At 44.7% G+C, this 15,689-nt stretch overlaps 1 protein-coding gene across 6 annotated transcripts in view; it reads right to left on the minus strand.

Moving 5' to 3' along the window:
- Positions 1 to 7,524: 7,524 nt before the first annotated feature.
- Stumps (DBB domain-containing protein stumps) overlaps positions 7,525 to 15,689 on the minus strand; it is a 144,225-nt gene continuing 136,060 nt past the window's right edge. For all 6 annotated transcript variants that reach the window (XM_077679589.1, XM_077679585.1, XM_077679588.1 and 3 more), the window contains exons 12-15: positions 15,209 to 15,281; positions 13,214 to 13,416; positions 12,207 to 12,297; positions 7,525 to 11,507 (exon numbers count right to left, since the gene is read on the minus strand). In XM_077679589.1, coding sequence (XP_077535715.1) covers positions 11,227 to 11,507; positions 12,207 to 12,297; positions 13,214 to 13,416; positions 15,209 to 15,281 — 648 coding nt within the window. In that variant the 3' untranslated portion in view covers positions 7,525 to 11,226. The remainder of the gene's footprint in view (positions 11,508 to 12,206; positions 12,298 to 13,213; positions 13,417 to 15,208; positions 15,282 to 15,689) is intronic.

Here is a 15,689-nt window from a genome sequence, read left to right on the forward strand (position 1 = left end):
TCAAGAGCTTTACGGATGGCTGCAAGGTCAGTAGCAGTCGAGCTTATGACATGGGCAACACGGCTGTTTACCAAAGTAATATAGCTAACCGCATAAGTAGCCTAGATTCCCAACAACCCAGAGAGCAGGCTGGCTAGGAAAGGATACTAAACAATGGATCATATTCATGGGCTCAATCAAGGAACGCAGGGCACACTAAACCTCTTTACATGGCATTGATAGAGTATGGAAAAAACATTTGATTCAATAGACACCGCAGCAATGTTGAAAGCTTTAAAGGAGCCATGAAGAGAAAATCCAAGTTGGTTTTATTCGAAAGATTCCGTTTTTTATAGTGCCCCTAGCGCTTGTCCGGATACAAACGGTGCTTTATTCACTGAGAAATTAAACAATTTAGGTTAAAATTTTTATTTTCCCGCTCAATCGTGCGTTTTCGTGGTCCCAAATGACATCACAGGAACCGACCGCTCTGCAGCCTAGAGTACCTTCATTCAAGCATCCGCCGTACAGGGTAGAGACACGTATACGCTGGCGCCGCCATTTTCGGTTGCTCGCCCGCCGCCGAAGCAAGTCATTGTGTCAAAACCGCGCTAAAATTATCGCCGCAACGCGGTTTACTGAAGAAGTTTGAATCATATTGTCTGTTTCGCGTTGCTAGGTCTCGTGGGAAACGAAAAGAATAACGCGTTGAGCCCGTTGGCCCAATTTCGGCGGCACGGGACCGTTCAGAGGTTGTCTCCACCCTGTACAGCGGTGTTGGTTTGTTCCCGCGTTTCTTTACGTTCCGTAACCTAGATGGCGCCACCATACCGTGGCAAGCGTTTGGTTTGTTTTTGCCCGCATTTAAACCTGGCTTGTTTTTGTTCTGGGAGAAAATATTCGTTCCCTGAAACAGTGCTCGCTCGACAAATGGGGTCACGTAAGACACCGTTGCTTGCGTCAATCGGCCAGTGTCGTCTGAGACAACCCCAAGCCCCGTAGTGCTGTGCAGCTAAACCAAGCATGCTGTGCGCAGTACGAACAGCAGAACGCATCAGTACTTCTATGTTTACATGTGCTTTCGTAACTTCCACTGTTTGTCCCATCATTCTTATTGCTTTGTAAAGAATTTGCCCTAAATTTAAGCGCAAATCGCTCGTTCGTCTAGTTTGTAAGCTCTACCTAATTTGCGTCTGCTTCTGCCAGCCTCCGCCAATCGCAGAGCTTAGCTCATGTGACATCATAGGTTCTGTTGCGGGAAATGAGCTGGTGGGTCGCATGACCATTCCCGTTTTTCCTAATTATGTAGCTTATTTGAGCGAAGTTTACGTTAAAAGTGGTGTCAGTATGATTCTAACGAGACAATCTTTTGAATGAACCAAACTTGTGTTTTCTCTTCATGGCTCCTTTAAGAGACCAAGGAATAGAAGAGACCTACATAAATCTCCTATACGAAGCATATGAGGGATGCACGGGCAGTATAATCCTTCATGAGCAAAGCGAAAAGTTCCCGATCTGAAAGGGAGCACGACAGGTAGATACCATCTCACCAAAATTGTTCGCAGAATGCCTGGAGAAGGTATTCAGGGGAAATGCAGGGTTACGGATAAATGGGGAATACGGGAACTATTTGAGGTTTGCGAACGACATGGTCCTGCTCAGTGAATCTGCAAAACAACTGCAAAAAATGACTGAAGTAATAGTGCAATCAGAAAGCTTCACCGTGGGGCTAAAAATAAATATGAAGTCTAAAGTAATGATAAACATGCTAAATCCACCCTTTTCGGCCTATGTAATGAAACGTTCGAACAAGTAGAACAATATATTTACCTATCTTTGCCAGATAGTCAGTGCTGATCCCAACCACAAGAAAGAGATCCGGCGCCGATAGGCTGGTACGTGTTCTTTCGCTAAGCACTCACAAATAATGAACTGTAAACTCCCTCTTTCCCTAAAAAGAATAGTATGCAATCAATGCGTGCTGCAGCGGAAACTTGGTGCCTTGAAGAAACAACTGGAAAGTAAACTAAGGTTGGTCCACCGGACCATGGAGTGCATAATGATAGGAGTAACCCGTAGGTAGAGGAAACGAGCATCGTGGATCAGGGAGCAAATTCAAGCAGAAGATCGATCATTCTTGAAATTAAGAAAAAGAAACACAATTAAGCCTGGATGCAACGAACCTCTATGTAACGAATTCCTGGATTTAACGGTTTTTCAATTTCCCATTGACACCCCCATTGAAGCACATGTGTTTGCGACCTCTATGTAACAAAATGCCTCGGCAGTTAACCTTGATGGAAGGAAGTCGGCGAGCTGATTAGTGATTGTTTTTAGATGCAAAGCATCTTTTGCTCGGGGCTATGTCCGTTGTCCGTTGTCCATTGTACGTTGTTCGTTGGCGTCCGCACCTCTCCTTCTCATCTCCCTCTCCACGCCAGCTGTGCGATAATGCGCTACTCACTCCGTCCTCCTCTCCACGCCAGCTGCGCGATAGCGCGCTACTCCCTCCGCCCTCCTCTCCACGCCACCTGTGCGATAGCACGCTGCTCCCTCCATCCTCCTCTCCACGCCAGTGCTATATATAACCGCGTGCACGCGCCGCTGCCTCAGTCACCTCAGTTGCTTCGTCGGATGAGTCTCGCTCCGGCGTCTGATGAGTACCGACAGTCCTGCTAGCGGATTGGCTGACACAAGTTCAGCCAGCATCAGTCAACCAGTTAACAGAGCCGTTTGTCAGAGGGGAACCCTGAGGTGATGCGAAGCATCGCGGAGTTTCCAACAACGTTCACGCGATGTGGGTAACCAACGCAAGTGAAAATAAAGGGAACTCCGCGATGCTTCGCAAATTCACATCACCTCAGGGTTCCCCTCGGGAAGATGGTGTAATTTTTGCACTTTTGCTCAAAAATCGATCAGGTAAATTAATTTAGCGAATACTAGCACGTAAGGAACCAGTAGCAATGAAAACATCTGGAATCGCCTAAAGGCGAAGTTTCTAATGATGATGATGATTATGAACGGAGGGGCTGGCACCAGCCAGTGGCTAACATAGCAGTCACTTCTGGTTTTGCTTGTGTAGCATGACACCGAACCAGCCAGCAAGAGTGACTACCCTTCACGTTTTTTTTTTCTTTTTGCCCGCACCACAAACTACCACGTTTCTGCGTGTGAGCGCGGTTTCCGTTCCAGGCTGAAGTTCTGAGGTGGTACGTAGGTGTGTAGTCACGCGTCTCGACGTCTATCTGTGGTATTGGTCCATCAGAGATGAGGGCTGCTGCTAAAAAAATGAAAGGTTATGTATTTTCAAGAAAAATTTTAATAGCTCCTCTGGCGACAAAGAAGAATGTTGTCGCCTGGTATGTTATCCCAGCTAACACCCTCTCAACAATCTTGATTGTGGTACAGAGCATCAATTGTTCGCAAAAAGCCACCCTTTCAGCACTATAGTTTGGTTCTTGTAACGCGTTAAGGCGCCGAAAAGTGTCAAAAGGCAAAAGCAACACTTAACTTACATTTGTTAATACGGGAGTAAGTCACCTTGCTTCTTTGGAGCGACATGCAGTGCCCGAGCTCGTGCGAAAGCAGGAGGCGCAACCCACGCACAGTTTTTCGCTGTGAAATAAATCCATGAAGGGTGAATTCACCTTCAGTGATGTCTAGCATTTTGGCTTCGATCGTTTCTGCTTCATTCCCGCTAGCCTTAACTTGAAACCCGCACGTAACGAAAACTTGGATGTGACGAAAAATTGCAAACTTTTTTCCAACTTCGTTACACCCAGGTTTAACTGTTGATTTGGGCTGGCCATGGAGTGAGACGAACCGACAACAGGTAGCCATGAGGGTAACAGAATGGATATTGATAGACGGGATTAGAAGTGAAGCATGCTGTGTACAAGTGTATTCAAAGATTGTAAGTCTCTCCCTTTCCACATGGCGCATGCTGATTGGGCGCTGGAAGCACCGGTGGGAGGAGCAATCACCCGTTTGCCGAGGCAGTGGCGTCCTCTCTTCTGTTGAACCGGATTTAAGCAATTCGCATGCCCCATCTGCCCCAGTTAGTGGTAGTGGCAGGTGTCAACGCGATGGCAGTGAAATGCCATGTCTCGTCCTGGGGGCTCGTCCTCGGTGACTGATGAGGCCCCAGCACCAGGTAAGTATGCCTTTTCTTGCTTCGACCGACCACCTGACTCGATCAGGCCTAGCGTCGAGAGACAATGGGTATTTCAGTGTAACACAAATTATAACCCGTATACAAACAGCTTCTGCTTGACGATTGCTGATGTCGACAGGGAGCGTTCCACAAATCTTTCAATAATGTTAGTTTGTTTCGAACCAGTTTTATCCATTATACACTTTTCTTTTAGTAGGTGTTACGTTCTAACATGAGTCGTTGGAAAACGAGTGTCCCGGTGTTCTAGTACCATGACTACGGGAGACGATGACAGGAAATGCTGACCACCCCAGCCCCTAAAGTGATTCACCCCTAATAAGAAAATTCAGAGGCAGGGAATGGACTTGGGCAGCGCAGGACAGGAGCGGGTGGAAGTCACGGGAGAGGCCTTCGTCCTGCAGTGGACCTAAATAAGCTGTTGTTGATGATGATGGGGGTATCTCGGCCAGTCTGTTGGTCAACTCCGGAATTGATCACCCTCAGCGCTTCGGCGGCATATTACGGCAAAAAGACAGCTTTTGATTCCCTGCCATGTGCTGCTCTGTAGCGTGCTCTGTACGGCCGGCAAGTACCCCTTTCTAGTTCCAAGGCTAGGTGCGTTTTACCGGAGCCGTGGTTGTATTGTGGCACTCCATGCATTAGACCAAGTTCTGCAGTGCTGTATCGTCCTCTCGGAGTTATTGAACACGCATGGCAAGGGCCATGGTTTGGCTCGCTCGAACATGTGGGAACGTGTTAGCTTGAATTCATCATAATGTGCTCTCCTGCATTTTAGACAAAGTGGGTAGGGCGGGCGGAAAGGTCCTCCTACCTAGTCTATAATGTTAGTTGATTTTCTGGTAGGTCTCAATCAGCGGTGGACCGTGCTCCTCCACTGGGGCCTGGTTGGTGAGATCGCGGGCCAAGGCATGGGCGGAGTGGTCAGGGGACCACACAATTCTGACCGTACGAGAGGGAGGGGTTTTGCTGAGTAGGGGCAGTACGTTGTTGGAGAAACTGTACCGGCCGCGTAACTCCTGCATGCGGCTTGACTGTCCCAAACCCAGTATGACTAAATCATCTCTTCCCTACACAATACTCCCAGAGTGTACGTTTTGCGGCAATTTAGGCACTCTATTACATCGTCTGGGAGTGTGACTTAATTGTTATCCAGCACGCGCCTCAACAACCAGACTATATTGGTTGAACAAGCAACCAGTGCCAGGATTACCCATGGGCTTCTGGACTAGGAATATATAGACACTTCGCTCAATAAGGCCCCCTCTCTTTCTCGAACTGTTTGTGGGCATCTTTGCAGCCTGAACTGTATTAGATAGGAGTCCCACAATGTATGTCTAGAATTTGTCTGTTGGTAATTGCATATACAGTCTAGTCCACTTATAACAATATCCAAGTACCAAGGAAACCCTATCGTTATAACCGGTTATTATTACATGCGGGTTGCTAAATAAAAAGACGGAGCAGAGCTCAAAACATTTTATTTGCAGGAAAGCAAGGTTGTACTGCTATCTATTTGTGGAAAAGAAGCTATACTCGGTCAGCTTTGTTTGCTTCATATGAAGCTGGTGCACATTATTTTCAAGAGCATCTATAGGTGCTTCACCTAGCTGAGCGAAGGGTCCTTGGTGGAAACGAAGTCCCTGAGAGTCTATCATGCGTTGCGCCTCCTGCGGAGGTGCTACCCGAGTAAGCTGTGCAACCGCGTCGTCAGAGTTGTCACTGCCACCGCTGTCCGCAGCACATATCCGCGCAACGATAGCCTCTTCAATGAGGCACTCAGACGTTTCTAAAACATCGGCCCTGACGTCTGATCCGCGGAAAAACGGACATAGTTGAAGAGGCACCCAGTCGAATTCAAAGCAGCAGGCACGGGGACGGGGCCAAAGCGGCGGCATTGGGAGAGAGAGAAAGTATTTATTAAACTGAAAATGTTTACAAGACGAAGTTGAGGGGTGTTTGGAAGGATAACTGTTCCCCTCCTCCTCTCGCTTCCTCGTAAGCGGCGCAGTTTACTCGTTTTCTGAGGCATGGACGTGATGCAAGGCGCATCGCGGCGCATGGCGTCGGCGTGGTTGGCGTGGAGAGCCGGTGGCAGCTCGCATTTTCGGTGCTTGCTGTAACCCGACTCAATCGTCATATCCGATATCGCGGCACTGGAGCATTGCAATAACCCGTTTATTTTCCTATGGAAAGCATACAAAAGCGGACGTTGCCATAGCTGTTCATCGTTACATACGATATATTGTTATAAACGATATCGTTATAAGTGGACTCGACTTTACGTACGTCATAGAATCCCTGTCATCATTATCATTACGACCCGCTTTAACTGGAGGATGATGTTCGCTAATGGCAGGGGCAGTGCAAGGAATACGAGCATGGTCCCACTCCTGGCAACTAAGGAAACCCTGAAAGTTGTTTTGATGATGGTGATGAGTATAGGTTTAATGGTGCAAAAGACAAAGAGCACCAAGAAAACTGAAAGTTGTTTTTGAATCAGTAAGACCATAGGGCCACCCAGTTAAAACCACTCTTGAATGTAAAAAACCTCCACTTCAGAATTGTGGTTCCAGCAATGTAGTACAGCCGGTAAAACGCTTGTCTATAACAGCGATTTCAACTTCAACCAGCTACATCCGAAAACTGCCGAAACATACTCGTTCCAAACATGTCGGAGGCAAAAGCGAAGGGCTAAGACTTCAGAATTCCGCAGTAGTTTTATTCAAATCCCGCTCCGGCGGGGCAGGATAGGGCTGAGAGTACGAACGCTGTGTTATAGACAAGCCTTTTACCGGCTGTACTGTGTGATGAAAGTTACCTTAAATAATTTATATCCTTCTAGGTGTGCAGTTGCATTACATCGCAAGCACCGATAGCTGCTACTTTTTTTTGAGGCCTTGAACTCAAGCTTCGGAAAAGACCTATTCAAAGAGGTTAATACAAGCGCCAGAAACGCACCCAAAAGGTGAGGCAAAATAAATACGGGCCATGGCAGGTCATCCTGCTCTTTTCCGCAGACCGGTCTGGCTGAAACGACAGCAGAGCAGAATGACGAGTCATTATATGCTTCCTGAGGAGCAGATTTATAATCTCCAATTTTATCACGAGGAACAATCATGCGCTCCCGAGTGGTGGATTGAGGAGTGTGTGTGTACTTCCTCAAACGTGAACACATGCGATACCAGTCATCATTTCCTCTTGCCAATCCGATCAAACGAGGAAATCACCCCAATGTTTGCGTCAAGTTTTCATATCGGTCATTGAAGCTTGTCAACTGTGGACATTATTTTACTTAATTTATACCTTAATGAGAGCGACTTCATTACTGGCATCAAGTGTTTTCTTGAGTAAAGGCTACTGACATGCATGAGGCTTGGGTATTAATATTTATTACGGTGCTCAAAAAATTTTATTAGACATTTTCAATTAGCAAAGTTGGCATGTAGATTGACATGTAAACCTAGAAAAATATCAGCTGCAGTCTACAGGTACCAAGAAAACCACGCACAAGGAACAAAAGGAGATAAAAATACAAAGGCACTCAAATACTCACAATGAAAGCCAGCTGAAACATGGCAGCTATTCATTTCTTTAGTATGGTAACTTCAAACTTCAAAGCCCCTTTCACAACGGTGTCAATTCCATGCACCATAAAAGTAGTAAATTTTAACATCATAAAAATTGCAGTCAATAAAAATAGAAGAACTGAGTTATTCAAGTTGAGAACCAGCTTTCAGACAGGGTAAGAAAAGCCAGTGCCAAAGGCCACGTGTTTCATGCTTTTGTTAAAAGCATCAGTTTATGACCACCTCCACAACCCTTGTATAAGGATTTTCCCCTGAACTAAAGGCTGAACACTTCACCAGAAGTAGAAAGCATGCCCAAAACTTACAAAGCATGCTTAGCAGTTATAGAGTGCAGTTACTTATATCCCGAATCATCACTTAGTTTCTTTGGTTGGAGCTGCTTACGGAGCTAAACGCAGTGAAAACTAACTTCGGAGAAGGGGGATGTCCTTTCTCACACTGCATTCGACCATGAGATACTTGACATCAGAGTCGCCTAAGTAGGCTGTTGATTTGACTGCGGTCACGGCACATGGCCAGCACTGTTGCACAGACCTGTACTCAACTAGAACTCATCCAAACAAACACAGCCGCACTAAGAACTTCATTCTATCAAGGAGCAGAAAGAGCGATTCCCCCTCAAAAAGTATTGAATGGGAAACACTCTGCATCCATTTGAGGACTTGCTGCTAAAGCTACAAATTTGAGCAATAAGACCACTAGAAATGGACATCACAATAAGTTACTTTCGCTCAGAAACATTCAACAAGCTGAACAGTGCACAAGCTTCACATGATTTGGTTTGTCTGTAGACTAGAAATTATTTTCGATGTTTAAAATCATAGTGCAAGAAAAACAGCTGACAAGAAAACACGGCGAAATATAACAACTCACGGTGCAGGGTAAATGCTGCTGGAGTCCGTTCAAGGAAACAGACAGCAAGCATTCACTCAGTTTGGTTGAAGGTTGATTCTGATGCTAAGAACTTGCAGAGTGAGTGCTCTATGGCTGTTACTAACTGTGGTTAATTAAACAATGCAGCTGATTAAATTAAACAATGCAGCTCTGCAGCTGAATAAACAATGCTGACTGAGGTAATGTAGAAGCAGAAGTGTATCGTCCAAGCAGCTCAAGTCACTCTTCATTAACTTTTTTAAACTGTAGAGATTAGTATATCATTCTGCTATCTATAGCATGACAACTTGCATATCACCCTGCTCTCTGCAGCATGATAACTTGCACTGGTTTTGGCAGATATACATATACACATGCATATATTTCTAGCTTATGTACAGATATTTCCACAACTCTTATAAAATAACGTTCCATACTAAGTAACATCTTTGAGAAACAGATTGCCACAATGTTGCTTGGTGGTTTAGGATTGGATTTGGCACATTCACATCTGCCAAATTAAAAGAAGACAACTTTGAGAAACAGATTTCCACAATGTTGCTTGGTGGTTTAGGATTGGATTTGGTACATTCATATCTGCCAAATTAAAAGACGACAAAGATAGAAAGAAAAACAAACACAAGGCAAAATCGTGATAGCCATTTTAACAGCCACGCACAGCTTATTTCTTGTGAATAACAATTCACCTGACAAAGGACTTGTCATGTTGAGGACTTAACTATATGCAGCAACCAGAGTTGTGTAGAAATGACATTTTCACAGAATTTGGTACAAAAATAATTTGCACACAGTGACGCTCTGTCTTTTGCAGTTTATTTAAACACTAATATTATTCCACTGGAATAAGTTGCATAACAATAAGGCATTTTTAATGGCATAAGAAGTGCTAGCTCACACCTAGTTTGCAGGATCAGATAGGAGTATGTACAGTTTGCCTACCGACAGTGGAGGTTTTGCATGAACAGGAAGAACTCAACAACAGACATATACTAGTGCTACTGCCCCTGTCGACAAGTGATAGAGTGGTACACACTGGTGAGGTAGGGCAAGGGGCCACAGAAAACTACAAAACAAGCTGGAATTCCGCAAGGTGCCAGATCTCGGGTGTACGCTGCACAAATATGGCTTTCTTTATACTGGTTTAAATAGAACCAGCCATGTAAAGGACCGGTTTTTTCAGTGATAAATTTACATTTAGGTTGAAAGCAGACAGCATATCCAGCTCCAACTGATGCTTTTGATGTCTTGTGCAAGCCTGCCTCGTCATACCTTACTCAAATGGCTAATCACGATGACTGACTCAGTGAACTAGACCAATGAGGAGACCCAGCATACGATATACAACTAAAAATGTGATCTGCGCTGTGGCCTTAAAGGAGCCATGAAGACAAAATACAAGTTGGGTTTATTAAGTCCCGATAACAATGATACGAATATCATCGCAATCTTCGAACAAATAACAAAGATATGAAAGAAAACGTGTGAAGCAGTTGCGACCCCCTAGCCAATTTCCCGCAACTTTTCTATGACATCCCGGAACCTTGTTTGTGCGATTGGCGGCCGCCTAACTGACCTGTCGTGACGATACATGACTGGACGTCTGTAATGGGGCCTCTAGTTCCATTTGACCGCATCACTTGAATGCTAAAGTGCAGTTAACACACTGAAACTTGTTTTATTGTTGACCCGTATGACGTCATTCTTGCTCATAACCTCGTCACTGTGGCGCAAAATTTGAAAGTTTTTAAATACTTCTTGCTTTTTTTCGTTAAAAAAAGATCTTTTGTGGCTGTAATGGAGCTGAGTGAGATACTGAATCCTAGTTCTTTCAAATTAAACGAAGTGGTATTTTCTCTTCATGGCTCCTCTAAAGTCGCAGTAGTGCACATCACATTTTTTTATTTAAATCATATGCCAGACATCGTAATTCACTGACTTTGCTCTATTCATCATTGTGACTTATTTGGTTCAGTTTCAGGAAGGCCCACGAATGGTTTTTATGAATGCACAAAAATATTTCGGTTGTTATTTCTGTGCCCAACATTTTCTGCTGCAAATATGTTCCTTATGTCTGCCCTGCAAGTGTGGAGCTGAGGCAACATTTATGTTCAATTTGGCAGTCTTATCTGCTTATAGAGACATGTGTGATGCGTTGACTTGTAGGTGAGGTGTTATCATAATGCCCAAAATGGTATTCTTGAGGTGTAGATCTGCTTGGCAGTAGCATATTAGGCTACGCATGCTGTACAATAGGTCTCAGGCGCATTGTTCCTTTTTTTGCCCCTGACATGGGGTCGAGCCATCTAAACAGGAATAACAGACTTAGACGTTGCTGCTTGAACAGAGTCTGCTGAACCGAAGTGGGAGGCCTCTGACAAGACCCGGCTGCCAAGAGCTCCCACTTGGCATCCTCTTATGTCACCGCTGGTGATGAATAGAAACAGCAATGCAAGGATTTTGAACATATCTGCGCCAACTTAGATCTAAACACGCTGACGTGGCGTTGGTTCCCATCCACACGGCTCGGCTCTGCTCAAGGCCGAGTGAGGGGTCGAGTTGCATGTCCTCCAGCTTGTAATCCCAGCTACGGTGCTAATCGTCTGGCACGGGCGGTGCTGGCACGTCAGGAATGCTGAGGCGCACCTGCTTGGATGGGGCAGAGGCTGCAGCAGTGCCCCACTTGGGGATGTCGTAGTAGTGCTTGCTGTCGTCAGACTCTGGGCATGCTGGTGGCGGCGGCGGCTGCGCAATGCGCCGCAGTGCTGCCATGGGGAAGTCGTAGTCGAGCAGTGGGTTGTGCCGCTGGTCGACTGGTCGAGGAACTTGCGGAATGTCGTAGTACACACCGGCTGAAGCATTCACCGTTGGCTTGGCTGCAGAAAACACCAAATGCAGTAAAAGGAATTGAATGAATAACTGTAAAGAAACACAGTGAAGCACTGGAAATACAATTGAGGCACCTGTTCAATTGTTACCCCCGCAATAAGGTGAGCTGACATGACTGAAAAAGGCTGAAATGCCAGCATCCCCCAGCCGAAACAGCCCATCTTTCCTAACCATGTAGAAGAAACTGGAAATTCTGCTGTGTCACTGCCCCTCATGTGCGGCTATGTAACTGGAAGGCCCTGCATTGCAAGCATCCAGTGGCAGTGTTTTTCCTTGTGGATCAAGGCAAAAGTTGAACAGGTTGTCCGCATAGCTGAGGGAAGTTGGTTAGTTTGTGGCCATATGGGGGCCGTTCACCATGTCTCTCATGCCTGTCAATGTGAAGCAAGAAAAATGCAATCCATGTCTCAATGCCAGCTTGCCAGGTGCCCTCCAGGTTCATCAAACTGCTTGTCTCTTAACGTCAAATTTCATATCTATCCTAAGCTGTATCCCAAGTTCCGAGGTTTACTACATCAAAATATTTAGTCTTCGTTATGTACTGGCTCTTCATTTTATACTAACCAGATTTTAATGACCCGTCATTACTGTAATAAATTTCTATTATCGTTACACAGACCGGTGCTTTGATGGTAGTAATAAATCGTAAGTAAAAAAAGTGATACGAGGTGAAGAAGGTGCAATACCTGCTGCACTCAGGCTACTATGCAGTGAAGTGCTCGCAGGCAGTCCGTGTGTGCTGACTTCTGGGATGACCGATCCAGCAAGGTCTCCAGCCTACAGGGAAGGTATGAATATTGTTTTCATTTGGATGCGGCAGAGAAATAGATGGTCCCGCTTTTAATTTGTGAAAGTTTTAGATGCAATCTTTGTAAAAAAATGATGAGCATAAAACACACAAAAATTGTATTTTGTGTCTAGTGGGCAATAATGGGAACATCAAAGACAAGGTGAAAAGAGCTGGGTCCACATTTCATTCTTGGCGTAACATCTGGATCACAACAACGTTTGTAGAGTCCCAACCAACGATAAAATAATTTTAACCCAACTGTCACCTAGTTCAATAAGCTGAAAGGGAAATCAAATTGTCATATGAAAAATGACCCTTGTTAGATTATAGTTGCTGTTATTTACAGTGACCACTCTTGGTGGGAAATTCACTGGGTTGTGTGTCATCCACTAAACATGTACAAAATGAATTAGGTTCACTAGTGCTCCCTGCACTCCAGCTCGACTAGCAACTGTAGCTGGAGTTTCCATTGCGTATTCCGCAACAATTGCTTAACATTTTTTAATAGGGGTGAGAGAGGTGCTGTTTAAACCTCCCTCATAACTACATTTTAGTCCCCATTTCAGCCAACCCTGAAATAAATTTCTGGCTGCGCCACATGTTCAGAGGCATACCAGATTTTTACTTTTGGTTCCTTTTCTAGCTTCTATTTTTCAACCTGGCTCTGCCCTTTCGTGAGAGCAGCTGTCACAAGTCTGGTATAATTCCTCGTACCACTAGAATGCATAGTGAAGAATGCTGCCCTGCAATGCTATATATTTGTGCCAGTTACGCCAAAGACCACCCAAACCTACCCATGGGTTGTCATTTTAAAACTCTTGCTTATTCATCAGAAGTAAAAAAATGATGTAGGAAGTGCAGGCGAGTTGTCAGTGACAGGCTATGTAAACAGCGCATGCTCACCGGCGACTGATGAGGGCCCGCCCGTTGTTCCGCACCCGGCACAAAGGCATAGTACTGGTGCAATGACGCTTTGGGTATCCGTGGCGCTGGCAGCCGCGGGGGCCGGGGAGGAGGTCGGCCTTCTTCGCAGGAGTCTGAGTGGGCACCGCTGTCGTACGCGCTCATCGAACTCAGTGTACTCAGCCGGTCACTCGAGCTGGAGCCTGCCAGAGAGGCATCACAGGCACATTACTTCAGCTGATCAGCCAAGACTATTCACCTTTTGTGGATGCTGGAAACATGGCTGGCAGTGCCAAGAACCCATGAGAAACAGTGAAAAGCACTGGAAGAAAATTTTTTTATGCCTGCAGTACAGCTCCAAGGGGTCTCCATTCTTCAACAGCGTTTCAGGATAAAATAATCCACTGTGTGTGCTATTATATAATCGTACAATTCACCCCATATTTACATTTGATGGTGTTTTGGAATGTAGCAGCCCAGGAAATTTAATTGAACGCTAACATACGCATCAGTCATGGCTAACACATTTGCCCTGTTTTTCTTTCTCAAGACTGCAAAATGATTAAAAAAGAATTACTTCTCTACAATAAGATAAAAATTTTCACATGATGTAAGATGTTTCGGCTTCACATCTCCAAAAAGGTGACAAAAAACGTTCATGCACACTTTTAATTGATTGATTGTAGGGTTTAACGCGCCGACGCAACGCAGGCGATGAGGCGCGCCGTAGTGGAGGGCTCCGGATTAATTTTGACCACCTGGGGATCTTTAACGTGCGCCGAAATCTCGTACACACGGGCGTTTTTGCTTTTCGCCTCCATCAGAAAAGCGGCCGCCGCGGCCGGGAATCGAACCCGCGACCTCGTGCTCAGCAGCGCAACGCCTTAGCCACTGAGCCACCGCGGCGGGTTCATGCACACTTTTAAAAGCTTTTAATAGGTCACTTTTGCCGCAATGCACCTTAATTACCAGTATCTGTGTAAAATGTAGCCAATCAGGTGAATGATGATTGCTCAGCAAACCAGCATATTTTACATTGTGCAATGAGACAGGCCACAGCATCCACTACAGCGCAAGTAATAAAGTAGGCAAAATTTTGGGGTATAGTACGTTGGGTTCAACTGCTGGCAGGACTGAAGACTGTTTTCTTAATCATTTTTTGTCCCTGCACAGTTTACAGGCAATGCAATTTGTTTATACAGAACCTGGTTAAAATAAGCTATTGGTCGCAGCGGACTAAATTCTCGGTGAAATTTCATTCAGAGCAAGGTACCGTTGACTATGGTTGCACTAGGTTCTGATTGCAGAATTACTATAATATTTATTTCACCAAAAAAATACGTGACCAGTAACACTGTAAATATTGTTGCCCACAAACATAGAAGGTCCTCTCTGAAATGAAAGCATTACATTCCAATTTTTTTCTTCTGCGTGTCGATTCAGTCCTGCTTTGCGAATAGAGTATTATTACACAAGGATAAAAATGAATAATTATGAATAATGTAGAGAATATGTTGGCTTTACCAGCTTTGATGACTTTAATTTAGACAGGGACTAGCTAACAAGCAAAAAGAAGTGGTAAGAACTGCAAAGCCCCTTTGAAACAGCTATAATATCAATGCAGCACTCAAGTGACAAGCCAAAAATGAAGCTACAAGGTCACTGAACCCATCGAGTCAATCCTACAGCCAGAAAATCACTGCTGTTCTGAAAAGTTTCTGCATTTCATTGAGATGGTTCATAGTCTCTATTCCTTTTGTTTACAGAAAACTGCACTGAATAAAGCTCTCTAACTTGAGAGGGAAAAAACCTTTCTGCTCTTAGTTTGGGTAGAGTACACTAGGGACTATATGTGATGGATCTTTTTCATTGCACCTTCAAGGTTCATTTACAACAAAGGTCAATTTAATGCATGGTTCTGACACACATGCTGAACAACATGAAATCAAATCATACCATCATAAATGCATGAGAATATCATAGCCCCAAACTTACTGCCACTGCTGGATGTTGAGACAGCGCTCAGTGTGCTGACACGCCGACAGCCATCAGTGCAGTCATCTTGCTTCTGAAGAAAAAGAAAGCGCAGACGTAAGCAACTGACAAAAACTCTAAAAATTCTGACACTCTCTGTTTGTGAAAGCTTCATTTTTTTGGCTTATGAGTTATAAACATAAAATGCAATGGGAGTCATAAATGAATGTAAACGAATGCATTTGAGTTCATTATTCTATGACAGCACATTGTGTTGCCTTGGCCGTCAAAGATCCCCAGGTGGCCAAAATTAATCTGGATTTCTCCACTGCGGCGCCCCTCATCGCCTGTGTAGTGTCGGCCCATTAAATCAATCAATCAATCAATAAATCAATCAATCAATCAATCAATCAATCAATCAATAAATAAATAAATGCGTTGCCTTGGAAACAGTTCTGGAGAGACGGAAAGCCTTCTTGTCACTCAACATAAAGAAACGAGG

This window comes from Haemaphysalis longicornis, unplaced genomic scaffold (genome assembly GCF_048455015.1).
Source record: "Haemaphysalis longicornis isolate Haplotype H1 unplaced genomic scaffold, Haemaphysalis longicornis Haplotype H1 scaffold_1, whole genome shotgun sequence".
Lineage (NCBI taxonomy): Eukaryota > Metazoa > Arthropoda > Arachnida > Ixodida > Ixodidae > Haemaphysalis > Haemaphysalis longicornis.